General features: G+C 37.8%; 2 protein-coding genes across 2 annotated transcripts; one reads left to right on the top strand and one right to left on the bottom strand.

Annotated features, from left to right (window-relative positions):
* Positions 1–2,272: 2,272 nt before the first annotated feature.
* On the top strand, positions 2,273–4,338 carry LOC145486988 (caspase-9-like). The gene is made up of 3 exons (XM_081465695.1): positions 2,273–2,788; positions 3,429–3,588; positions 4,328–4,338. Exons 1-3 carry the CDS (start codon positions 2,273–2,275, stop codon positions 4,336–4,338), a joined length of 687 nt encoding a protein of 228 aa, XP_081321821.1.
* A 6,213-nt stretch (positions 4,339–10,551) lies between these two features.
* LOC145486990 (uncharacterized) lies at positions 10,552–14,266 on the bottom strand. Its single transcript, XM_081465696.1, has 2 exons — positions 12,825–14,266; positions 10,552–10,597 (listed from the first exon to the last, which is right to left on the bottom strand). Exons 1-2 carry the CDS (start codon positions 14,264–14,266, stop codon positions 10,552–10,554), a joined length of 1,488 nt encoding a protein of 495 aa, XP_081321822.1.
* Positions 14,267–26,165: the final 11,899 nt, after the last annotated feature.

A 26,165-nucleotide genomic window follows, 5' to 3' on the forward strand; every position in this document is an offset into this window, starting at 1 on the left:
TACTGTAGTTTGTTCAGTCAAACATTTTATGGCTTACTATTTAGCTATCTAACCCTGACCGATGTAACATCGCAACCAAAAAACTTGTCAAATTAACCAAATCATTACCGTTCCATGAATGCTCCTATTTCCGACACTTCACACAAAAAAATAACTCTTGTACGCCTTGCGTGCCTATGTTTCTTATACGCTTTAACGGTTTTGCCAGGTTAAAACTGAACAATTTAAAATTATCTTTCTATATCAGAGCTGGCGTTATTAAACCAAAAATAATTCAGGAATGACTCCATCAGCAAGACAAAGGTCATACATGTAATGGTCTCAAGTGTCAAACCATACCATAACTCTTTCTGCCTATAACAGTTTATTCTTCTCTTTGGCTTTTCAATACACCAAAAGGAGCATTAATCTGACAAATATTTTCACGCAAGCCATTAAAACAACGAAATTATCGTGCTGAAATGATGGAATTTTGTTTACGGATATTCGACTTTCGATTTTCGACTTTCAATTTTCTGGAAGACCTACTTGCAGGCGCCTGCTGCGTCAACCATCGTTGAACATTGCCGGACTTATGCGTCATACACCTTCAGTGAGTTTCAGCGTGAGATCTAATGAGAATCTTGTGAAGAATCAAAATATGGATTTCAGATAATGAAAAATTTGAAAAAACTCATTATAATCTTTTCTCAAACTCATTAATAATTCATGAGGTCAACCACCAACCACAAGATGTATACCACATCACGTGCATGTGTTTGGATACCCAATGAAACACAGTATACCACTCTCCAGTGAGAGTGGTATATACCACTAAAATATGCACAATGACAACTTGCACAAAATCAATGAATATTTATTATTCAGAAGTAACCTTTTGTTTTCAAAGTCACACCCATTCGCGTTAATTCCTTCATTTCTGCATTCAAAACACGCCGAAATGTCACAAACCTAACAAAGCGAAAGGAAAAAAAAAGTAGTATTAAAAACAGCAATAACACAAGTAGGTTACGCGAACCAAATTTTGTCCCCAAAAAATGTAACTTACCTTCGGTCGGACATGTCCAAAGGATTCAATGCAGCATTCCATTTACATAAGAAAGGTGGCGCTTCAGTCCGCAAAGTGAATTGAGTACAACGAACGGGAAGGATATCGTTCCCCAGAAGAATTGCTTACCTCTTGATCGAACTTCGACAGCCAGTAGTTGAGACTGCATGCAGACATATCTGTAATGGCCGTGTCTAAAGTTTGTACTCCTTCAAACTCTTTCGTGGTAAAAGGGCCGCCGCACAAAGTACAGGACTTCACTAATCGATTCTGTTTCCATTCCTCGGAAACCTTAACACGACCATTTAGTTTTATAAGCTGTTGATTTCGGTACTGCATTATCAACACTTTTCTTCTCATCCTCCAAACCTTTCGGCTGCCGAAATCTCTCGAACGACTTTGTTGCGGTATACATCCTGACTGAATGACAACTTGTAAATGCTGGCAACTCCAACAAACTTTCACATCTAAGAATAAATTAAATCGCAATATAAATACAAATTAATTACGCCGGTAAAAAACATCGTCGATATTGAAATTATCGAGGAAGGAATTTTAGACAGCAAGCAATTCTAATTGGAAGTCTTTGTTTATTATTTCTTTAAGAGTGATCATGAGAAGTTATTTCCAAAACTCGCGCTTCGTGTTTCATCGGGATATCCAAACACCCCGAAACAATAAAAGCACTCGGCCTACGGCCTCGTGCTTTCATTTGTTTCTCGGTGTTTGGATACTCCGATGAAACATACGCTCTCGTTTTGAAACTAGTACGTGAAGAATCAATAAAAATCTCTTAGTGGATTTTGGGCCGATTTTAAAGCAGCTCAAACACTGAAAAACTGATGGTTTGAGGTTAAAAATGAATTAGAGCCTTATTTAACTCCCGCGCTTTCTATTTCATTTTAAGCCCAAAAATCAACAACCCAAAATAGCTTAATTTCCTCGTCATCACTTGATAGATTTTGCTAATGAATTTATTAATGAGCAAGGGGCTCGCAAGACCTTTAAAAATTTGCTTCGTTTTCATAATTCATGTAAATCTTGTGAATTTTTCTAGGGACTGAACTTACCGCCTATAGGATCAGGCCATATTGTGCTCGTGGAGTATGCCTCCTAATAAATAACGTACGAGAATTAGGGTCTGGGGTACAGAAGAAGCTTATTGACACGTTCGGGTGCTTCTCCTTTAAAGTACAAGTCCGACGCAATCTTAAGACGTTACAAATGTACCAAGTCGCCAAAGAATTTGCAGAGAAAGATCACAGCGAATTCGACTTATTTGTTGTCATTATCATATCACATGGTCAAGGTAATGACATTTGGGACGTTGATGGAGGGAAGGTAAGCCTTGAACAAGTGATGACCGAGTACACAGCAACAAAATGCCCCTCTCTGCGGGGCAAACCCAAGATGTTTTTTGTTGAGCGAGTTACATTCGTGCAGCCCCCTAGCGTCGAGGATGGTTCAATCCAAGCGCAATGTTCCACAGATAGAGGGACAGAGCCGCGTCCAGCTTTTCCCTTGAACGTCGGGAATAATTGTCCTGAAGGGGCTGACTTCCTGTTAACTTGGATGACCTCTGCAGTTGACAAAGCCAAGCCAGTGCCGGAGGATTTGTCTATTCAGGTCAGAATTTTAGTGAAAGAAGTTAATAAGCCCTCTGCAGCTAACGACCTCGTGGTAACAAAATTTGTCATATCTAAGCTTGACTGGCAGAAGCTGTTTGGTTTGGAGGCTATAGTATATTCTTTAATCATTCAGAACGACAGCTCTTGTACCATGTGAACTTTTATTGCCCTTGACTGAACCCGCGATTTTCAGTAGTGATGTTGCTAAGCTACAGTACTTGTCAAAATAGTGTCAAAATAGCGTTAGAGCTTTTGGGGTGTGCGTGGAACATTACTCACTTCCTAGTACTATAGGCTGACGTTATGTGTACCACTGACTGGGATCGCAGTTTCTCGACTGGATCGACACATTTTCAACAGAGTAATTTTCTAGTTCCAATGATTATAGGAAGTTAAATATTCATGGAACACGCTCGTAATTTTTTTGGGTAATAAATTGTTTAGTGTTTTTGAATCAATCAACAAATGTGTAACTTCATTCTTGAATGATTTGATTAGAAGATTAAATAAAATGACTGACTAGGTTAGGATCGGGTAATTCTGTATCTTAGCCGTTTTGGTTTGAAACAGTTAAACACAGTAGTGACCCAATAATACTCCACAACGAAATCAAACCATGAGATAAGATACACGAAACAAACAAACAAGAAAATTCATAAACTTCATCATCCAAAACCGGCCACGGTTGAAACGTTTGGTAACAACAAATAACAGTCATTAATTTGCTTATATTGTTTTTTTTTATTTAACAGGTGTTGATCGAGGCCATTAAAAAGGATGGCAGGCGCCTCCATATGCTTGATATTTTGACTAAAGTGAACGAGTGTATGGCAGACAAACATCGTTCAAACGGAGTCATGGCCGCTCAAGTGTCATATCAGAATCATACACTGAGATCTGAAGTGTACCTAGGTATGAAACAAGGGCGGGGCAGAACACTCTGCGACGCCTGGCACTTTTTGTGTATCTGAATCATCCAAAAAAAAAAAATGACGTCACATCCGGTAGAAAAGAGCGCTGAGCGGCAAAGTCAAATTTGAATATGGCATAATCGTTCTCTCAGTAAGTAAAATGGCAATATTTTGCAATCGGCCGGGTACTTTTAGCGTTTTATTTGGCTACGATAAACAAAGTTTTGTCTTCTTCCTCGTCATATCAGTTTGTTTGAAGGACAGGGTAATTATTTATTCAAAAACACGCTGTTTTGAAGGCGTGTTTTTTTCCGAAATGTCGCCATTTTTTCCTCGCTGAATTCCACAGGAGTCATCGTTTGTGTGGAAATAATGAATTCTAGGTAAGTTGCACTCAATTCAAATATCCTATTCTCTTAGGTAGGCATCACACTAAGAAAAATGTACAATGACAGGTTTCTAGACATGGGGGAACCTTATTAACAGAAGCACATTTTTTAAAATTTACTGTTGCCAACACTCGAGAGTACTTGAGTGCTGTTAATCGTATCACTGCAAGAATAGACCCACACACATAACGCGCTTTGCAGAACTTTCTTGCCGATCGACAATAACACAAACTCATATGTTTGCTCATGACTCAAACTGATGCCATAAAATATGTTACCATTGGTTAAGAACCTTAAACAAGACATTTTTTAACCTAAGCAATCCCTTAATTGATAAACGCTTCGTTACAGGCAGGTCGTGAACCCCTTTGAAAAAAAGCAAGAGGATCAGTTTTATCGGCGATTAAGTAATTTGGCCATGTCCTCGTTTTTTCTCAATTATAATCAAATTTATTTTTCCATTTCAACAGTGTTAAACGTCAGCAACGCTAATTTCCAATACCCCCCCCCCCCCACCACTGTGGTCAAGCATGCACCTTTTAGTTCTTAAGACCCTCTTATTTGCCCTGTTTGCAGACCAAGTACCTTATTTATTAATCCCTGTCATATTGGCAACCCATTTTGAAAGGTTACTAAAAGATTGTGCATTATTTTTCAGTATGCTTTCTCTATGTAATCTTACATCAAGATATTTCAATCCCTAAGGGAATGAGAGAACACTAGCAATACTGACAATTTTCAGTAATTCATCACTCTTTCAATATGTCATCTAAACAAATTGTTAGTAAACAGTAGTGAAATTTCATGCCCCTACATCTAGCCATAAAAGGAAGTCTGGGAACAAGCAATAGCAACACAGGCTGGTAAACTTTACAAGCTAATGAACTCATGTCTAACAATAATGAGTAATGATGAAGCATAGTGCAGTGAAACTGAAGAATCAGACTGTAAGTGACATTCATAGAGTCAGTGTCGTGAGAGTGATGCTAGTGTCTGTGAACTTGGACCAGATCAGCAAACAAAAGATTTCGTACTAGAAATTGACAGAGAGCAACAAGTTTGTGCTAAAAACTGAAGAAGCTGGCTCAGACCAGTCTTGAAGCCAGCTTCATCACTACTTACAGAACTTGTCAAGAGTTCCTGACTTGTGTATGTGGGAAGGCTCTCTGTAATGACCTATATGGGGAGGCTCAGCTCAAGATGAGTACCTTTTTCAGGCTTGAGGTATAAAATGATAGGGATTTCAGAAGTTGAGGTGTATGAAAGGGTAGGAAAATCTGTCATTTAGGGATTCCAATCTTCTGGTTCTAAAATGTTGTTGAAAAGCTCTCATTTACTCGTCACAGCCAGAATGAAGAGATTCTATAATATTGTTATTAACTTCTTTCCAAGGGAATAGAAAAGGGATGCAGTATTCGTAAATAGGTTTGTTAAAGGGGTACATTTACCCTTTTGCAATGTAAGGTCGACAAAACAGGTGCATTTCTATCAAAATGGTACAACTGTATACAAAAGGGTAAGGGGTAATGGACCTTGAGATAAGGCCTTTCCATTTAAAACTTTGTAGAATACCCCCCCCCCCAGCTTGTGTAACAAGGATGTTCAAATTATTGTTTTTTTGAAAAAAGGCAATTATTAAAAAACAAAATGGTGCCAAGAGATTAAGTGATTGTCAATGTAAGTTTCCATTTGTATTTTGAATTAAAATGGCTATAAAATTATCCTCAAGTATACTTTGCAGCTTCACAGAGAGGCCCAAACTGATAATGAAAACATATGTTTTAACACTTAAAATTGTATTTCTGCTCCTTTCCTTGTACCTTGTGATCTTTGTAGGGAAATTCAGAAAAGGTCCCCACACCCCCACCCCACCCCCAAAAATTCAAATTTTATATACAAATCACTTTTTTATCTTGAAAATGGTCTCAGAGACAACAAAACGTTTTTATGGCTAGCTAAAATACTTATTAGGAAAATAAAAAATTTAATGTTCAAGGAAAAAATGAACAGGAAGAAACAACAACAAATTAACTATTTTTTTTTTCAGAAGAGCTACTACTTGTATATTTTTTTAACTTACATGTAGGTCAACAAAATTTGTTTTCACAATTTACCACAAAAGAAAACACCACAGAAAGGAGAATTATAGTTGTGGCATCTGAGCTACATTTTTAAATGGAAACGTTTCCTATAAAAAAAAAATTCCAAAATATATTCTTACCAGTGCAACTACATACCAAATATATTTTGCAGAGAAGTTTACTTAATTAATAAAATTGATGTAGTGAAATTTTCTATTTAATTTTTGTACACCTGATCTTACAGAGTGCAACCTTTGGTGTAACTTGTTCACTTTACTGTTAAGGAATAATTAAATAAATCACACCAGAGTGGCTTCGTATCTTTATTATAATTCTCATTATCAGTAGAGAAATCACACTTGTTCACTGGCCCACTGATACTCTTAATTACGTGTATGTTAAACATGGGAAAGCAGGTTGCATCATCTAAATCATGGCATTGTATGCCTGTGTGGGGTGTATATGCCAGGAGGTAACCACCTAAGAAAAGACAAACATAAATTATGTCATTGTTTCAATGACTCACCGTAAGTAGGTATTTGCTCATTTTAACCACCTTAATAAACAAGATATATTAAAGTATAATTTTTACTTCCACTTTAAACTTTTCAAAACTACAGTTTGTTTTCACTTTCAGAGAGGTTCTTAAATTCACAAGCACACCACCCACCCCGTCAGTCCCGATTCCTACTCTCCTATAGCCATGAGGATCCCATTTCAACCCTCCAATATTTCCATAATCACATTAAATCAGTAATTTTTTTTCTAATTTTGGTCTGACTTAGATTCATCTCCATCCAGCCACGAAAGCAATGGTGGCAGATTTCCGTACATTTCTTGGTCTAGTTTACTATTGCTCTCAGATTCCCACCTCCCTTTTGACAGAATTAAATTCGATTAAAAAATAAACTACAGTAGTTTAATCAAATTAATGCAGAGGCAAACATTGAACCAGAAAATTACTATAATTTTGGTATGAAGGATACCAAAGTATAACTTACATAATTAATATCACATCTTTTCTATTGTAATTTAAGACAGTGCCGCTACTAATAGATTGACCACAAAAACCTAAAAATATGACTTTAGAAACACAGGTAAGTGAGAATATTGCCAGTTTTGCTTTTGCTTACCAACCACTCTGCTTTAAAAAAAAAAAATATATGGAAGATAATGACAAAGCAATAACAAAACCAACCAACCAACCTCTGGCAATTCAATAAACACACCAAATTGCCCTCCAAAATTCTCTTCAACACCTTACAGTACATGTAAATGTCAGCAGCATAAATTCAACTCAATGATTTGGCATGCTACTATCATCAAATTTTTACCCCTTGATTCAGAAGTTTTAGGAGTATCAAATAGAATTCCACTATAGATTACAAAAAGCGCTGTTTACCTTTTCAAATATCTCCATTAGTTCTGGAGATATTTAAGTTTAAAATGTGTAAAATATATGCAAACAAGAGGACTGATGATGTCATACACCAAACCCAGTGTTACATCAAGTGCAGACCATATATACAGCCGAGATCATTGAAACTTGGTAGCCTTATAGTTCTACAGGCAACACATTAATATGGCTATAAAAAATATGTTCCCAATTGGCAACTCAATCTTTTCCAGTCCCCTCTAACCCAATCTCAATAATGCAGTGATTTTCAGTTTGAAAAACATTAATCAAGGCCATGACTTCGACCTTACTATTTAATAGGCTTGCTGGATAATGCAGATGAAGCACCATTGGCAAATATCAAAATGGAACTCCAAAGGTGGCCAGAAAAGCCCAGAATATCAGGGAAGGTCTCAAATGCAGTCTGTTGCCATGGTAACAAAACTGTTAAGCTCATATTAGGTAGCACATCTGGAAATTGCATCGTAATAGCACTGTCACCACTGGAGCCATGGTTCAGTAGTTCACTTGGACAATAAATTTCATAACTTTCCTGGGGGACTGGATGATCTAAATGGTATGTGGGAGACTTCCAGAATATTTGTAAGGATGTATGACTATCTCTTTACAGGTATTCATTAATAAATAAATAAATAAATAAATAAATAAATAAACACTAACACTACTAACATGATTGAGTTTGGAAAATATATATATTTTTAGTTTATGATATTTTGAAAAATTCCCCTCTCCCATCTAACATGCTGATCTTCTTTAATTTGGTACTTGAAATTGATAACAAGGATGCTACACCTAATGGCAACTCATTGGCCAGGATATGTTGCACAGTCTTCAAATCAGATAATGGGTCTGTACATATTATTTATGTATTTATTAAACAGAGATCTTCCCATCCCATCCCTATGGAAATTCCAATTTTGATTAATACTTTTCTTTAAAAAGTTTGGCTCTTGAGACCCTCCCCATCGTTGGAATTTCCAATAATCTCCTTGGGGTGGGTATGGGCATTTTCTAGAACCACACTATAAAACAAACAAACAAACTTTAAGATAAAATGTTAAAGTATGAGTCAGTGTGACATATATACATTGATTAACTTATAAAGACATGACTGATCATTGCAACTATACACAACTTAAACAAAGGTGAAATTATAGCCTGAAAAAAAAATTAGGTGTGAACTGGATTCCAACCCATGACCTCTGTGATACCAGTGCAATAACTTAATTAATTAAAGTTCTATGCTACAACATACCAAACTGCTAATTTTTTTATGAAGTGACACAGCTAAAGGAGAGTTATCAAGATATCAACTTTTTTGTGAATTTTAAAAGATCAATACAAGTCTTCTAAATTTAAGATTATTATACCTAACAAAAGACATACAGTAGGGCACTGCACTGTGTACTCTCTCTCTCTTGTAATACAAATACACTTATTTTGTTTGTTTTGTTTTGTTTTTTTTGTGTGGAATATACTGTTACTGCATGGTCATACAAGAGGTACATATATATTGGTACTTTGGGGTCATCAGTCTCTTTCTCTTTGGTGAGTGCTTTTAAAACGCCCAGTAAAAACTTGATTCACGGCATGGAAGCTTATGTCTCGCTGGATCGAAATTCGAGCAAGATTTTTAAGTTCTAGTCCTCTTTAAAAGTAATTAAATCAATTATTCAAATCCAAGCCATCAGAGTGAATCTGCCATTGAAGCTGCCCTAAGTTAAGGTCCTGTTTAAGAACCTTCCCCTTTGAAAATCCTAGAGGGGTTCTTTGAGGCAACACAGGTCCTGTTTACAATGTATATGGTCTCGGGTACCCGAGATAACCCTCCCCCAGAGGCAACTTTATCAAGTGTTTGTATGTGAAAATGTAGCCCCTGTAGGCCGAGTAAAAGCTGAGCCTGCATGAGTATTCGTAACTCTTATTGAATAACCAAATGTGTAACTATCCCTCTTTGTTTAAGTTTCCCTCAGTCATTTGATCACAGTAGGTTTTGCTGAGTTAATTTTCTCTTCTTTGATACAAATTGCTGCTTTAAATCTTAAATCTAGGCATTACGTGACACACGCCATGCCGAGAGTTGTTCCAGTTAGGCGAGCTTAAGTGTTAATGTGTACTCAAAGAAAAGTTGTTGGTTACTTTACCTGCCAAGGGGAGTCAACTTGCTCACCTGAATTGTCTTGCCCCCAAGTCTGGTTCGTGATTCTTGTGTAAACGGTCGGTTGAATTTTGCAAAGAAATAAGTGAAAAGTTAGCTCCGCCAGGGTAACTCGGGGAAAGGGTTGTCTCTGGCACACAAGAGCTATTCTATTTTATTTCCATTTTCCCTCTTCCTCTTCCAACTGATTATGCGAAATATACTGTCCAAAATCTTTATGGGTACTGGTGTTTGAGAGTGTCATCTTTATGACTACTGTGGAATGTACCCCACCTTACAGCCACCTCGTTGTTATAGCCACTCTATTCTGGCTCAAACAAAAGCTCAGTCGTTCATTTTCTTATTTATTAATTATACAGTCAGATTTTTGTGGCCTGTTGATGACCAGATTAACAGAATTCTGGCACAAGGTAGGAGTAATTTATGCAATTTACAGTAAGCAACAGGCATCATTTTGATAGTGAAGTCCCATGCATACATTTAACTCTTGATTATTTTGAGATTTTATCTTTATTACCGTATGTCATCAAGGCAAAAATATTTTGATTCCTGCTCCAGCTGGAATGGGGGGTGGGGGAACTCTCCTCTATGTCCTATATATAGCTATGTGCAGCCCTAAATGGTATGGTTATTCAGCCGTTTTGGTTATGAATACTCTAGGGTAAGGCTTTTGCCTTCTAGTCTTTAATTTGGTATGTCTTTTAGAATAAGCTACCTTTATTTTCATCATTATCGATAAGACCATCAACGAAACTCTTTCCAAACTTATGTTTAGGGCAACTGTAGCAGTCGCAACAGTCATAAATGGGGTAGGGAAAATCGCAGATTATGGTCATAAATAGGTTAAGGATTTAACTTTTGTAAAGAGGGCCGCACTGACCCCCACCCAATTTTTCTGGGATGTACCAAACACATTTTCTTAGCAGTCACTACAGTCTTGCTTTACTAAATCAGAATAGTACTTGCTGCCAGGTACATTCCAAAAAAAACAAAAAACAAAAATACATGTATATGTATTACTATCCTGCCTGGAAGAGTGTGTAGAGAGAGCACACAGTGCAGTGCCCTTCTGTATGTCTCTGTTCAATAAAGACATAAATAATATGTACAGACCCATTATCCGATGTGAAGACTGTGCAACATATCCTGGCCAACGAGTACCAAGGTGTAGCATCCTTGTTATCAATTTCAAGTACCAAATTAAAGAAGATCAGCATGTTAGATGGGAGAGGGGAATTTTTTCAAAATATCATAAACTATATATATATATATATATATATATACTTCTTGAACTTGAACAGAATAAATTTATAGAGCGCTCGACTCTGAGAGGAGCAGTGTAGATAATAAACAATGGTAGCAAGACTTCAATTCATCGTTTTATTGCGACAACGCTGTTTCGTATGGTCAAAGGATGACCACACTCATCAGGCAATATCAACGAATGACCGTTAAATTTCACAAACTGGCAATTAAAAGCTAACTTTATATCTCATAGCAACCTAAAGTTAACTTTTAATTGCCAGTTTGCGAAATTTAACGGTCATTCGTTGATATTGCCTGATGAGTGTGGTCATCCTTTGACCATACGAAACAGCGTTGTCGCAATAAAACGATGAATTGAAGTCTTGCTACCATTGTTTATTATTATATATATATATATATATATATATATATAAACGTTTGATAAAGCAAGGACGGACAACTTCTGACGGTAAAAAAAGTTAAAAAGTTAAAAATTTAATAGAAAAACGTTTCGGTCTTAGACCTTCATCAGTTACAAGAGAAAAAGGACGAAAACTAAGTTTAAATACGGTTACAGTGTGGGAGATTACGTAACGAAAGGAAAAATACAATATTGTGCTATTAATACAACGTGATTAATACAATACAGGAAGAAAATGCAAAACGAGAAATACAATGCTGTACTATAAATTGCGTCATACAGGGTGATAATTAATAGACCAAACGAAAAGAATACAATACTGTGCATGAATTACATTATAAAGCGTGATAATTGCAGAACTAGGTTAAATTCAACCTAAAAACTAAAAGAGTTAAAATAGATAAAACGGACTCTTGCAATGCGGTAAATATAACGGGAAAAATAGTTTGCAAAGATAAGCAGTTGAAAAAAAAAAAAAAAAAAAAAGAAACTTACGTTTACGCTGGACAAGGTTAATTACAAAATCCCAAATCGAGGCCTTTGGAGCATTAAAGGGTTGACAAACAACAAAATCCCTGGAGGGGCCCTTAAACAATAAGCTGTAATAAGATCCCAGGCAGGGCCTTTGAGCATACCTAACACCCAAAAAGCTGACAAAATCCAAGGAAGGGCCTTTGAACTGCCTTATGGCGCGAACGCAGATTTACACAAGAGAAAGTTAATTATAACAAATTCTGTTTTTGGAGTGAAATTCTTTTCTTTTATTTAAGCCATGGGGAGCCAAAGAGAACAGTTGAGCACTCCAATAAGCCTCTTTCGTAATTAAAAACCTATCGATCTCGTCTGAGTCATTAGGGGCCTGCACCTGATCAATGCATTGGAATTCAAAATCATCCAAGGAGTGTGGAATTTTATTGAAATGTACTGCTACCTCACAAGTGGTTTTGTTTGTGAGCATAGCAGACTTGTGGTTACGAAACCTAACCCGAAAATCGGTGGTAGTTGATCCTATGTACTGTAAACGACATTTCTTGCAGGAAACTAAATAGATCACGTTTTTAGAATCACAAGAAAGCCTTGAATGAATGGTGTATTTTCTGCCCGTTTTAAAACTTAGAAATGATTTAGATTCAACAAAGAAATTTCGACAGAGATCGCATCTATTTCTTTCACATTTAAAGCAGCCATTGTTTGGCTGAATTGTTTGTCCCTCATCGGCGGTTTTAAAACGAGATGGTGCTAATAATTCTTTCAGGTTTTTTGTTCTACGAAAAGATGGTATGATAGAGCCTTGAGGGAAAAGTTCTTTCAATTTAGGGTTGGATTGCAAAATCAACAAATGCTTTCTAATTATGCTACTCACATTAGGCAAATTAGGATTAAATGTGAGAACAAATGGAAATAATTTCTTCGATTGTTTTCCGCGTTGCCGTAGTAAATCATTCCTAGAAATGGTGGAGGCTTTGGAGAATTGATCGTCAACTAATTTGGAGGGATAACCCTGATTAACAAGATAACCCTTGTACTCAACTGTTCTCTCGGCAAGGAAAGTTTCTTCAGAGCAGTTTCTCTTCAATCTAGTCGCTACTCCAAAAGGAATAGCCTTGAAGACATGCTTGGGATGGCAGCTAGAAGGTGGAAGATATAAATGACTATCTGTAGGTTTAGAATAAACATCAGTTCTAATAAACCCATCCACAAGATGTAAAGTAAGATCAAGTACGTGAAGCTCACGTTCAGAAAAAACTAACTCGAATTTAATAGTAGGGTATACAGAATTAATGTAATCAGTAAATTGATGTAAGGCAGGAAGGCCTTGCTGCCAAAGATCAAAGACATCGTCACGATAACGCCACCACAAGGACGGCTTTATCGGACCGGAAAACTTAGCTTCAAGATCAATTTCACCCATGGCTAGATCGGCATAACTACATGCATTTTTTGGACCCATGGCCGTGCCATGAATCTGAAGAAAGAAATTCTCCTTAAAAACAGAATGGTTGCTCATCAAACAGATTTTTACGGCTTCTAATATGCAAGATGTAGACGGAATTTTGTTTTCCCTAGCATTCAAAGCTTTCCTAACTGCAGTAAGACCAAGTTTGTTATCGATGTTGGGGAACATTGAAACCACATCCCACGAAACCAGTAAGGTGCCAGTTGGAAAAGGGCCACTCGTGTTAAGATCTCCTATTTTGTTAAGCAAATCCGTGGTGTCCTTAATAAATGATGGTAATTTACGAGCAAGTGGTTGCAAATAGAATTCGGTAAAGGCCGACAAGTTCTCAATCGCCGTACCACAACAAGAGGTAATGAGTCTTAACGGGTTGCCCGTTTTGTGCGTTTTAATGTTCCCAAAGGCAACTCCTGGTTTCGCTTCCTTATTTAAAACCCACTTAGCTATTTCGGGGGAAATCTCACCCTTTCCAAGCCATTTGGAACACCAACTACTTACTAACGCTAAATGCTTCGAGGTAGGATCTGATTGCAAAGATTTGTAGTGCAGCTGATTGTTGAGCTGACCAAGCATTTTTTCTTCGTACTCTTTATCATCAATTAAAACAAAACGGGAACCTTTGTCCTGTATCCGAATCACTACATTAGAGTTTCTAAGTTCCTTAAGGGCAACACGTTCTTTTCGTGAAAGATTATCTCTAGGTTGCTTAATGTTCTCAGGATTGATAAGATCACGCCTTACATTAGCTAAAAAAAGTTCAAGTTCAGGGTACCTGGACGTAGGAGGTCTCCATTTCTTTTCTTTCGGAACACGAGGTAGATGGCTAGGGGTTGGAGGGTCGTCATCAGGATTGGTATCCATAAAGAAAGCTGCCGTCCGTAATCGGGCTTCAAAGATCTCCAAATCGTCATACACGCTCTGCCAGTTGATATCTTTGGGCGTGGGGCAAAAGGAAGGTCCCTTCCGGAGCAAGTTAACCTGATCTGCTCCTAGCACCTTTATTGTACGCATTCGACGGTACAATAAAGGTGCTAGGAGCAGATCAGGTTAACTTGCTCAGGAAGGGACCTTCCTTTTGCCCCACGCCCAAAGATATCAACTGGCAGAGCGTGTATGACGATTTGGAGATCTTTGAAGCCCGATTACGGACGGCAGCTTTCTTTATGGATACCAATCCTGATGACGACCCTCCAACCCCTAGCCATCTACCTCGTGTTCCGAAAGAAAAGAAATGGAGACCTCCTACGTCCAGGTACCCTGAACTTGAACTTTTTTTAGCTAATGTAAGGCGTGATCTTATCAATCCTGAGAACATTAAGCAACCTAGAGATAATCTTTCACGAAAAGAACGTGTTGCCCTTAAGGAACTTAGAAACTCTAATGTAGTGATTCGGATACAGGACAAAGGTTCCCGTTTTGTTTTAATTGATGATAAAGAGTACGAAGAAAAAATGCTTGGTCAGCTCAACAATCAGCTGCACTACAAATCTTTGCAATCAGATCCTACCTCGAAGCATTTAGCGTTAGTAAGTAGTTGGTGTTCCAAATGGCTTGGAAAGGGTGAGATTTCCCCCGAAATAGCTAAGTGGGTTTTAAATAAGGAAGCGAAACCAGGAGTTGCCTTTGGGAACATTAAAACGCACAAAACGGGCAACCCGTTAAGACTCATTACCTCTTGTTGTGGTACGGCGATTGAGAACTTGTCGGCCTTTACCGAATTCTATTTGCAACCACTTGCTCGTAAATTACCATCATTTATTAAGGACACCACGGATTTGCTTAACAAAATAGGAGATCTTAACACGAGTGGCCCTTTTCCAACTGGCACCTTACTGGTTTCGTGGGATGTGGTTTCAATGTTCCCCAACATCGATAACAAACTTGGTCTTACTGCAGTTAGGAAAGCTTTGAATGCTAGGGAAAACAAAATTCCGTCTACATCTTGCATATTAGAAGCCGTAAAAATCTGTTTGATAAGCAACCATTCTGTTTTTAAGGAGAATTTCTTTCTTCAGATTCATGGCACGGCCATGGGTCCAAAAAATGCATGTAGTTATGCCGATCTAGCCATGGGTGAAATTGATCTTGAAGCTAAGTTTTCCGGTCCGATAAAGCCGTCCTTGTGGTGGCGTTATCGTGACGATGTCTTTGATCTTTGGCAGCAAGGCCTTCCTGCCTTACATCAATTTACTGATTACATTAATTCTGTATACCCTACTATTAAATTCGAGTTAGTTTTTTCTGAACGTGAGCTTCACGTACTTGATCTTACTTTACATCTTGTGGATGGGTTTATTAGAACTGATGTTTATTCTAAACCTACAGATAGTCATTTATATCTTCCACCTTCTAGCTGCCATCCCAAGCATGTCTTCAAGGCTATTCCTTTTGGAGTAGCGACTAGATTGAAGAGAAATTGCTCTGAAGAAACTTTCCTTGCCGAGAGAACAGTTGAGTACAAGGGTTATCTTGTTAATCAGGGTTATCCCTCCAAATTAGTTGACGATCAATTCTCCAAAGCCTCCACCATTTCTAGGAATGATTTACTACGGCAACGCGGAAAACAATCGAAGAAATTATTTCCATTTGTTCTCACATTTAATCCTAATTTGCCTAATGTGAGTAGCATAATTAGAAAGCATTTGTTGATTTTGCAATCCAACCCTAAATTGAAAGAACTTTTCCCTCAAGGCTCTATCATACCATCTTTTCGTAGAACAAAAAACCTGAAAGAATTATTAGCACCATCTCGTTTTAAAACCGCCGATGAGGGACAAACAATTCAGCCAAACAATGGCTGCTTTAAATGTGAAAGAAATAGATGCGATCTCTGTCGAAATTTCTTTGTTGAATCTAAATCATTTCTAAGTTTTAAAACGGGCAGAAAATACACCATTCATTCAAGGCTTTCTTGTGATTCTAAAAACGTGATCTATTTAGTTTCCTGCAAGAAATGTCGTTTACAGTACATAGGATCAACTACCACCGATTTTCGGGTTAGGTTTCGTAACCACAAGTCTGCTATGCTCACAAACAAAACCACTTGTGAGGTAGCAGTACATTTCAATAAAATTCCACACTCCTTGGATGATTTTGAATTCCAATGCATTGATCAGGTGCAGGCCCCTAATGACTCAGACGAGATCGATAGGTTTTTAATTACGAAAGAGGCTTATTGGAGTGCTCAACTGTTCTCTTTGGCTCCCCATGGCTTAAATAAAAGAAAAGAATTTCACTCCAAAAACAGAATTTGTTATAATTAACTTTCTCTTGTGTAAATCTGCGTTCGCGCCATAAGGCAGTTCAAAGGCCCTTCCTTGGATTTTGTCAGCTTTTTGGGTGTTAGGTATGCTCAAAGGCCCTGCCTGGGATCTTATTACAGCTTATTGTTTAAGGGCCCCTCCAGGGATTTTGTTGTTTGTCAACCCTTTAATGCTCCAAAGGCCTCGATTTGGGATTTTGTAATTAACCTTGTCCAGCGTAAACGTAAGTTTCTTTCTTTTTTTTTTTTTTTCAACTGCTTATCTTTGCAAACTATTTTTCCCGTTATATTTACCGCATTGCAAGAGTCCGTTTTATCTATTTTAACTCTTTTAGTTTTTAGGTTGAATTTAACCTAGTTCTGCAATTATCACGCTTTATAATGTAATTCATGCACAGTATTGTATTCTTTTCGTTTGGTCTATTAATTATCACCCTGTATGACGCAATTTATAGTACAGCATTGTATTTCTCGTTTTGCATTTTCTTCCTGTATTGTATTAATCACGTTGTATTAATAGCACAATATTGTATTTTTCCTTTCGTTACGTAATCTCCCACACTGTAACCGTATTTAAACTTAGTTTTCGTCCTTTTTCTCTTGTAACTGATGAAGGTCTAAGACCGAAACGTTTTTCTATTAAATTTTTAACTTTTTAACTTTTTTTACCGTCAGAAGTTGTCCATCCTTGCTTTATCAAACGTTTTTAAATTCATTTTTTGCGGTGAGGCTTGGACTGTGAATCTTCATTGATCCTCCTGACGCAGTGGCATTCTTTGTTGGCTTGAGACATTTTATAACCGTTTTATATATATATATATATATATATATATATATATATATATATATATGTATGTATGTATATATATATATATATATATATATATATATATTCCAAACTCAATCATGTTAGTAGTGTTAGTGTCTATTTATTTATTTATTTTATTTATTTGTTTATTTATTTATTTATTAACGAATACCTGTAAAGAGATAGTCATACATTCTTGCAAATATTCTGGGAGTCTCCCACATACCATTTAGATCATCCAGTCCCCCAGGAAAGTTATGAAATATATTGTCCAAGTAAACTACTGAACCATGGGCTCCAGTGAAGACAGTGCTATTACAATGCAATTTGCAGATGTGCTACGTAATTTGAGCTTAACAGTTTTGTTACCATGGCAACAGACTGCATTTGAGACCTTCCCTGATATTCTGGGCTTTTCTGGCCACCTTTGGAGTTCCATTTTGATATTTGCCAATGGTGCTTCATCTGCATGATCCAGCAAGCCTACTAAATAGTAAGGTCGAAGTCATGGCCTTGATTAATGTTTTTCGAGCTGAAAATCACTGCATTATTGAAATTGGGTTAGAGAGGACTGGAAAAGATTGAGTTGCCAATTGGGAACATATTTTTTATAGCCATATTAGTGTGTCGCCTGTAGAACTTTAAGGCTACCAAGTTTCAATGATCTCTGCTGTATATATGGTCTGCACTTGATGTAATATTGGGTTTGGTGTATGACATCATCAGTCCTCTCATTTGCATATATTTTACACATTTTAAACTTAAACATCTCCAGGACTAATGCAGATATTTGCAAAGGTAAACAGCATTTGTAATCTATAGTGGAATTCTATTTGATACTCCTAAAAACTCTGAATCAAGGGGTACAAATTTGATGATAGTAGCATGCCAAGTCATTGAGTTGATTTTATGCTGCTGACATTTACATGTACTGTAAGGTGTTGAAGAGAATTTTGGAGGGCAATTTGGTGTGTTTATTGAATTGCCAGAGGTTGGTTGGTTGGTTTTGTCATTGCTTTGTCATTATCTTCCATATATTTTTTTTTAAAGCAGAGTGGTTGGTAAGCAAAAGCAAAACTGGCAATATTCTCACTTACCTGCGTTTCTGAAGTCATGTTTTTAGGTTTTTGTGGTCAATCTATTAGTAGCGGCACTGTCTTAAATCACAATAGAAAAGATGTGATATTAATTATGTAAGTTATACTGTGGTATCCTTCATACCAAAATTATAGTAATTTTCTGGTTCAATGTTTGCCTCTGCATTAATTTGATTAAACTACTGTAGTTTATTTTTTAACCGAATTTAATTCTGTCAAAAGGGAGGTGGGAATCTGAGAGCAATAGTAAACTAGACCAACAAATATACGGAAATCTGCCACCATTGCTTTCATGGCTGAGTGGAGATGAATCTAAGTCAGACCAAAATTAGAAAAAAAATTACTGATTTAATGTGATTATGGAAATGTTGGAGGGTTGAAATGGGATCCTGGCTATGGGAGAGTAGGAATCGGGGATGAGGGAGGTGGGTGGTGTGCTTGTGAATTTAAGAACCTCTCTGAAAGTGAAAACAAACTGTAGCTTTGAAAAGTTTAAAGCGGAGGTAAAAATTATACTTTAATATATCCTGTTTATTAAGGTGGTAAATGAGCAAATTCTCACTTACGGTGAGTCATTGATGACATAATTTATGTTTGTCTTTTCTTAGGTGGTTACCTCCTGGCATATACACCCCACACAGGCATACAATGCTATGATTTGGATGATGCAACCTGCTCTCCCATGTTTAACATACACGTAAGAGTATCAGTGGGCCAGTGTACAAGTGTGATTTCTCTACTGATAATGAGACTTATAATAAAGATACAAACCACTCTGGTGTGATTGTTTTAATTTTAAGTGTTAAAACATATGTCTTCATTATCAGTTTGGGCCTCTCTGTGAAGCTGCAAAGGATACTTGAGGATAACGTTATACCCATTTTAATTCAAAATACAAATGGAAACTTGCATTGACAATTACTGAATCTCTTTGCACTGTTTTGTTTTTTAATAATTGCCTTTTTTCAAAAAACAATAATTTGAACATCTTTGTTACACAAGCTGGGGGGGAGGGGTATTCTACAAAGTTTTAAATGGAAAGGCCTTATCTCAAGGTCCATTACCCCTTACCCTTTTGTATACATTTGTACCATTTTGATAGAAATGGCACCTGTTTTGTCAACGTTACATTGCAAAAGGGTAAATGTACCCCTTTAACAAACCTATTTACGAATACTGCATCCCTTTTCTATTCCCTTGGAAAGAAGTTAATAACAATATTATAGAATCTCTTCATTCTGGCTGTGACGAGTAAATGAGAGCTTTTCAACAACATTTTAGAACCAGAAGAATGGAATCCCTAAATGACAGATTTTCCTACCCTTTCATACACCTCAACTTCTGAAATCCCTATCATTTTATACCTCAAGCCTGAAAAAGGTACTCATCTTGAGCTGAGCCTCCCCATATAGGTCATTACAGAGAGCCTTCCCACATACACAAGTCAGGAACTCTTGACAAGTTCTGTAAGTAGTGATGAAGCTGGCCTTAAGACTGGTCTGAGCCAGCTTCTTCAGTTTTTTTTTTCACAAGCTTGTTGCTCTCGGTCAATTTCTAGTACGAAACCTTTTCTTTGCTAATCCCGTACAAGTTCACAGACACAAGCATCACTCTCACGACACTGACTCTATCAATGTCACTCACAGTCTGATTCTTCTGTTTCACTGCACCATGCTTTATCATCACCCATCATTGTTAGACATGAGTTCATTAGCTTGTAAAATTCACTAGCCTGGCAGTGCCACTATTGCCTGTTCCCAGACTTCCTTTCATGGCTAGATGTAGGGGCATGAAATTTCACTACTGTTTACAAACAATTTGTTTAGATGGCAAATTGAAAGAGTGATGAATTAGTGAAAATTGTCAGTTTTGCTAGTGTTCTCTCATTCACTTAGGGATTGAAGTATCTTGATGTGAGATTACATAGAGAAAGCACACTGAAATATAATGCACAATTTCTTAGTAACCTTTCAAAATGGGTTGCCAATATGACAGGGATTAATAGATAAGGAACTTGGTCTGCAAACAGGGCAAATGAGAGGGTTTGAAGAACTAAAAGGTGCATGCCTGACCTCAATGGTTGGGGGGAGGGGGGGATCGGAACTTAGCGTTGCTGACGTTTAACACCATTGAAACGGAAAAGTAAATTTGATTATAAATAAGAAAAAACCACATGTCCAAATTACTTAATCGCCGTTAAAACTAATCCTCTTGCTTTTTTTTGTAAGGGGTTCACGGCCTGCCTGTAACGAAGCGTTTATCAATTAAGGGATTGCTTAGGGAAAACATATCTTGTTTAAGGTTCTTAACCAATCGTAACATATTTTATGGCATCAGTTTGAGTCATGAGCAAACACACGAGTTTGTGTTAGTGTCAATCGGCAAGAAAGTTCTGCAAAGCGCGTTATGTGTGTGGGTCTATTATTGCAGTGATACGATTAACAGCACTCAAAATACTCTCGAGTGTTGGCAACAGTAAATTTTAAAAAATGCACTTCTGTTAATAAGGTTCCCCCACGTCTAGAAACCTGTCATTGTGCATTTTTCTTAGTGTGATGCCCACGTAAGAGAACAGGATATTTGAATTGAGTGCAACTTACCTAGAATTCATTATTTCCACACAAACGATGACTCCTGTGGAATTCAGCGAGGAAGAAATGGCGACATTTCATAAAAAAACCGCCTTCAAAACAGCGTGTTTTTGAATAAATAATTACCCTGTCCTTCAAACAAACTGATATGACGAGGAAGAAGACAAAATTTTGCTTATCGTGGGCAAATAAAACGTTAAAAATATCCGGCCGATTGCAAAATATTGCCATTTTACTTACTGAGAGAACGATTATGCCATATTCAAATTTGACTTTGTCGCTCAGCGCTCTTTTTTACCGGATTTGACGTCATTTTTTTTTGGATGATTCAGATACACAAAAAGTGCCAGGTGTCGCAGAGTGTTCTCCCCCGCCCCTGAAAAACTTCGCACCTGACAACGTTGAGACTTGCCCGGTTCATACAGTGTCTCACATTGAGCCGCCACGCCTGTAATGGCTGTGTCAATTCCCAGCCCGCCCATACCCTCCCCCGGGGATTTGACGGGCATTTGATATTTTGTTTTTAAAAGGTGGCAAATGCCCCACCGTAGGGGAGCTGGCGCAAGCAAAATCCCCATGGTGGAGCCGTGAGAAAAATGAAAATGGCCCACCCATGGGATAGGGTAAAAATTATATATCATAGCGATTTTGCCGCGTACGCGTGGGCGCTAATAGAAACTTTTAGATCCACGTTTACCGCAAACGGCGAACGGCTGGGAGTCACGTGACCAGATCCAGACGTCATGTTTGAGGTTTTCGACTTGCGTTTTGAACGTCAAGAGGTGGGTTTTCACGTAAGTCATTTACCTCAAGGTTTTTGAATTTTTTTTTCATGCGGTTGATCCTTATAATGTTTAATTTAATAAAGAGGGTTTTTGTTTTTTAAATAGTACAGATTTATAATTCTCCGTATTTGACTAAATTGTCAAATGCTCCACCACCGGGCAACCCTTTGTGATCAACCCTTTGTTATCCAAAATGCCCCATGGTGCATGGTGGGGACCTACAACCTGTCAGATTTCCGTCAAATTCCCGAGGGGGAAGGGGGGCATGAGCGAGCTTCGAATAGACTGAGCCATAATCAAATGCCTGTAATTTAATTTACTCGCCGGCCAACGCATCCCACTTCCTATCTATTTATTTTACTTCTGCTTTACTCTTAGACTTTACCCTTGAGTCCTTTTCAACTATGTCGCGATCACACGTGCAAGGGAAAATGGATCCTGTTCACCCACCATTTGTAACGAGTGATAGCTAAAATGAGTTATAGTAGTAAGTTGGGGAAGAACTATATGGGGGATTCACTCTCTTACCTTGATCTTCCCTTGCCACAGCTTGTTTAACATCAGTTGGGCATTTGTTTTGCTATTATTGTAGGATCATTTGACAAACAATGGTGGTAAGTATGCAAAGACTTGGAAACTGTTATCAGACACCTAAAAAAACAATGAATTAGTGAATTTATTGTGGAGCGTTTAGCTACAAGAATTACTAAATTATTATTATTATTGTTATTATTATTATTATTATTATTATTAGTAGTATTATTAACAATCAAATGTGTCCTTCTTCAGGTTTGAAAGCCTTCGTAGACCAAGGTGCAGGTTCAACAATTCCAGGTACACCCATAGAAACTCAAACTGCCTACATTCATGTTAAATGCATTCAATAAAACTTGACTACTGAGACTGTCCTAGGTTCATCCCTTGTTCTGTTTACGTACTAGATGAAGACGTGACTGGTTACGTCGACCCTTTACTTGAAAACTAATTTTCGAAATACAAATCATCCCCACTGGTCTCAGTCACATATTTTGTATTAGTGCAAATCAGTTAGCGTTCTATCACGAATGCCTTTCTCTGATTGGCTACGCTACTCACTATCTAGTCTGTGATATATAGTGAGCAGCGTAGCGGTGTCCCCTTGTTAACAAAATGACCGCCGCTTAATGGCGTTTTCGAAGTGTCTGTGAAGAGGATTTAGATAAAGTTTTGAACGACAATTAGATTATGATAAAAATATTCGGTGTGTAGCCAGGCATGTTAAAGATTTTGGTAAAAAGAAATAAAAAGTTGACACTGGCTTAAAAATATATACTGGACGACTGGACGTTTCGGCTACTACTGTTGCCTTCTTCAGCAAATTGGAAAAAGATAAAAATGGAAATGTCTAACGGCGTCCTGCTTGGTATATGTATTCAATGTGTGATAAAACTAAATCACGCCTCCAGGGAGTGTAACAATAGTCTCTAGGGTATTCTTAATGACTCTGAAAATTCTCAATGTTACTGTAAATGTTTGGTAGCGCTATGTGCTCGTTTATAGCGTTCCTATCCCACATGGAATGCCAAGCTTCAAGGATTAGTCTTTGTCGCCACGCCGATGACCTGTCAACAATTTTCAAGACTCCCCAAATCTATTTGGTGATTGTGAAGCATATAGAGTTTTTATCCAATGTGGCTATGGCCCTCGCGTGTCCTTTGACGTGTGTTTTTTTGCGCGCGTGATGACTGACCAACGTAAATACAATCACAGTCTTTACATTCCTCTGGAAGCCTCTTTCTCGATCTTGTCTTTTGGCTTTTTAAGTATGTTCGAGATGGTGTGAATAGGCTTATGGGCGACCTTGATGTTGAAACCTCGAAGAACGTTTGTAACTCTCTCGGAGAACCCTTTGGCGTAGGGCAGGATAGCCAAGCTGCGCTGATCGGTCTCATTCATTTCTTGTTGTCTATTCAGTTGGCGACCATTGTGAATGAAATTAGCAGGGTAGTTATTAGCGTCGAGGGCTTTGGCTACTCGTTTAGTTTCCGGTGATACTTCCTCTCCGGTGGAAGGAATGTTCTTTGCGCGATCCTTGAGGGTGCCTACGACCGAGTGTTTATGCTGGGAATGGTATTTTTTTTTTAATTCTATTTATTTTATTATGTTTCCTTATACTTGACAACACTTCTGCTGTTAGTTTACACTAAAACAGTACAATAAAGGCTACATACACTACTTACAAAACAACAGAGCTCTTAACACTACTTTCAATACAAGATAGCCTCTTCACCCTACTTACTATAAAGAATCGATTTTGAAAAAATTTACATACGTAACAGCAATACAGGTATTTTCTAAATTAATCTAATTAACCCAATCTTAATCCAATCTTAATCTAATTAATGTTAATTAATCTATAGTAGCAGTTAATCTAGAGATATAACACACTTTTCTAATACCTTTTAAAAGCATTAACAGGACATAAAATGCGAAGAAGCATCATAAAAGAGAACCAGAAACTTCATTTTCTATTCTTAACTTGTAATTTACTTATGTAATAAATTCAACCCAGTCAAGATTCCTTTCATTTACCTTGTGATGCAAATCACTGTCATTTAACAGATTACACAATTCAGAATCATCTCTGATGTTTGCCCATTCCTGCGCATATTCATCCATTTCTTCCTCTTCACACTCGGGTGTTTTCATTTCATCCTCATCCACATCACCAAAGATCCTGTGAATAGCAGCAAGAATTCCTCTGCTATGCTCCTTCCTCCAAACTTCAACACAATTTTCCACGTTACTTAATGTTTTGATCTTGTTACAGTTGTCGAGAACTTGTTGAATATGGAATGAGGTGAATTCATGCATAATGTTCAGGGATGCTATGGCATGTGAGGTACTTTGCATGGGTAAGTCTTTCATGAATTTGAAAAGTTCACTTCGAAGTCTGATTTTATCCTTTTCTTTGACTGATCGGACACTTTCAGAGGATACGGTACATGTGTCATCAGCATCTGATTTCAAAGACAAAGTACCAGGCTCAGTGCAGCTTTCTTGCCCGCACCTGCATCTCTTTGCACAAATGTCACAGCACTGGTGACCTGATACGGAAGAGGAGAATTCTCTTGGGAAATAACTATAAACGAAAGTTCGCCTGCATTTTTTATCATTGGACAAGTAGTCCTTGATGTCACCTGCACAATGTGCTTCTAACAGTCCGTTGTGCAGCAAAAGACATGTACTTGGCTGCCAATCCCTTCCTGCTCTTACACATTCCTGGACATAGCATTCAAGATTTTTGGCAGGGCCAAAATGAACTACGCGATGCACCTGTTGCAGTTTACTCCCATTCCAAAGGCAATAGTGCGTGCGATAACCCTAATATGCCCATTGCACCGGGATATATTGTCAAGAATGTTCTTCTTCACTGACTCTGGAGTCTCTGAATGAAACATCTCCATCATTCGCTCTTTGGGATTTGGTATTTTGTTCAAATAAAAATCATTTCCAAGTTTATCCTTAAAAACTGAATATAATAAGGCACATTGTTTACGAGTCTGGCAGAAAATCATTGTTCTTTGACAGGAACTGTAACTGACTCGCAGTTCTTCTATCAAAGTGTTAAAAGTGGAAGAAACAGGCATGTTCTTGTCTAAATACTTCACACTAAACTGCACATTGGGACGTTCTGGGCTATGCTCAGTGACATGGCAAGACGATTGATCCAGATTTAATGTTCTGAAAATGTCCTTTTTGGTAGATGGTGAAGCGGTAGCCGTCAACACGATGGATGGTAAGTCACTTGCAGTCAAAGACTTTAATTCTCCTAGGTTACCATACCAAACTCTGAATGGCACAGCTGCTTGCTTTGACCTCGAACCTAGAAGACCCCACTGACTTATGCAGTGTGCCTCATCAACAGTTATTGCGACTAAAAACTCGCGATAATGTTTACTGAAGAGAAGCTTTCGCCATCTTTCCACACTCAGCATTTTTTCTGGCGAAGCAAACAAGTACGCGAAGGCTCCTTTTTCTACTTGTTTTAGCTGTTCTTCCAACTTTTCATCGTGAAGAGCCATTGCGGAAAGACCTAAGGATCTCAGATATGCCACCTGATCTTCCATCAGTGTTTTCAGCGGTGAAATCACTAAGAATTTAGTGCTTCCACGAGGACGCTCGAGGATTTCGTCGAAGAGGACAGGAGCTGCAAAAAAGATTAGCGACTTTCCATATCGAGTTAGCAGACTTGCATGCGCATTTTTCCCTTCTAGAAGTGCTTTTAAACTTGTTTCTTGTTGAGGATAAAGCGAAGAAATTTTAAAAGTCTCGCCAACACGTTCAATAGCACGAGGAAAACTCGCGGAATGAAATAAAGTGCGTCT

The sequence above is a fragment of the Orbicella franksi genome, chromosome 5 (genome assembly GCF_964199315.1).
Source record: "Orbicella franksi chromosome 5, jaOrbFran1.1, whole genome shotgun sequence".
NCBI lineage: Eukaryota > Metazoa > Cnidaria > Anthozoa > Scleractinia > Merulinidae > Orbicella > Orbicella franksi.

What these genes read in the sequence shown, in the direction of transcription:
- LOC145486988 (XM_081465695.1), top strand. Translation starts at nt 2,273, where the DNA reads ATGTACCAAGTCGCCAAAGAATTTGCAGAGAAAGATCACAGCGAATTC. An exon ending in TGTTTGGTTTGGAGGCTATA is followed by an intron (nt 2,789 to 3,428) that starts GTATATTCTTTA and finishes TTTATTTAACAG; the next exon opens with GTGTTGATCGAGGCCATTAA.
- LOC145486990 (XM_081465696.1), bottom strand. Translation starts at nt 14,266, where the DNA reads ATGCGTACAATAAAGGTGCTAGGAGCAGATCAGGTTAACTTGCTCCGG. An exon ending in CTTGCCGAGAGAACAGTTGA is followed by an intron (nt 10,598 to 12,824) that starts GTACAAGGGTTA and finishes TGTACCTGGCAG; the next exon opens with CAAGTACTATTCTGATTTAG.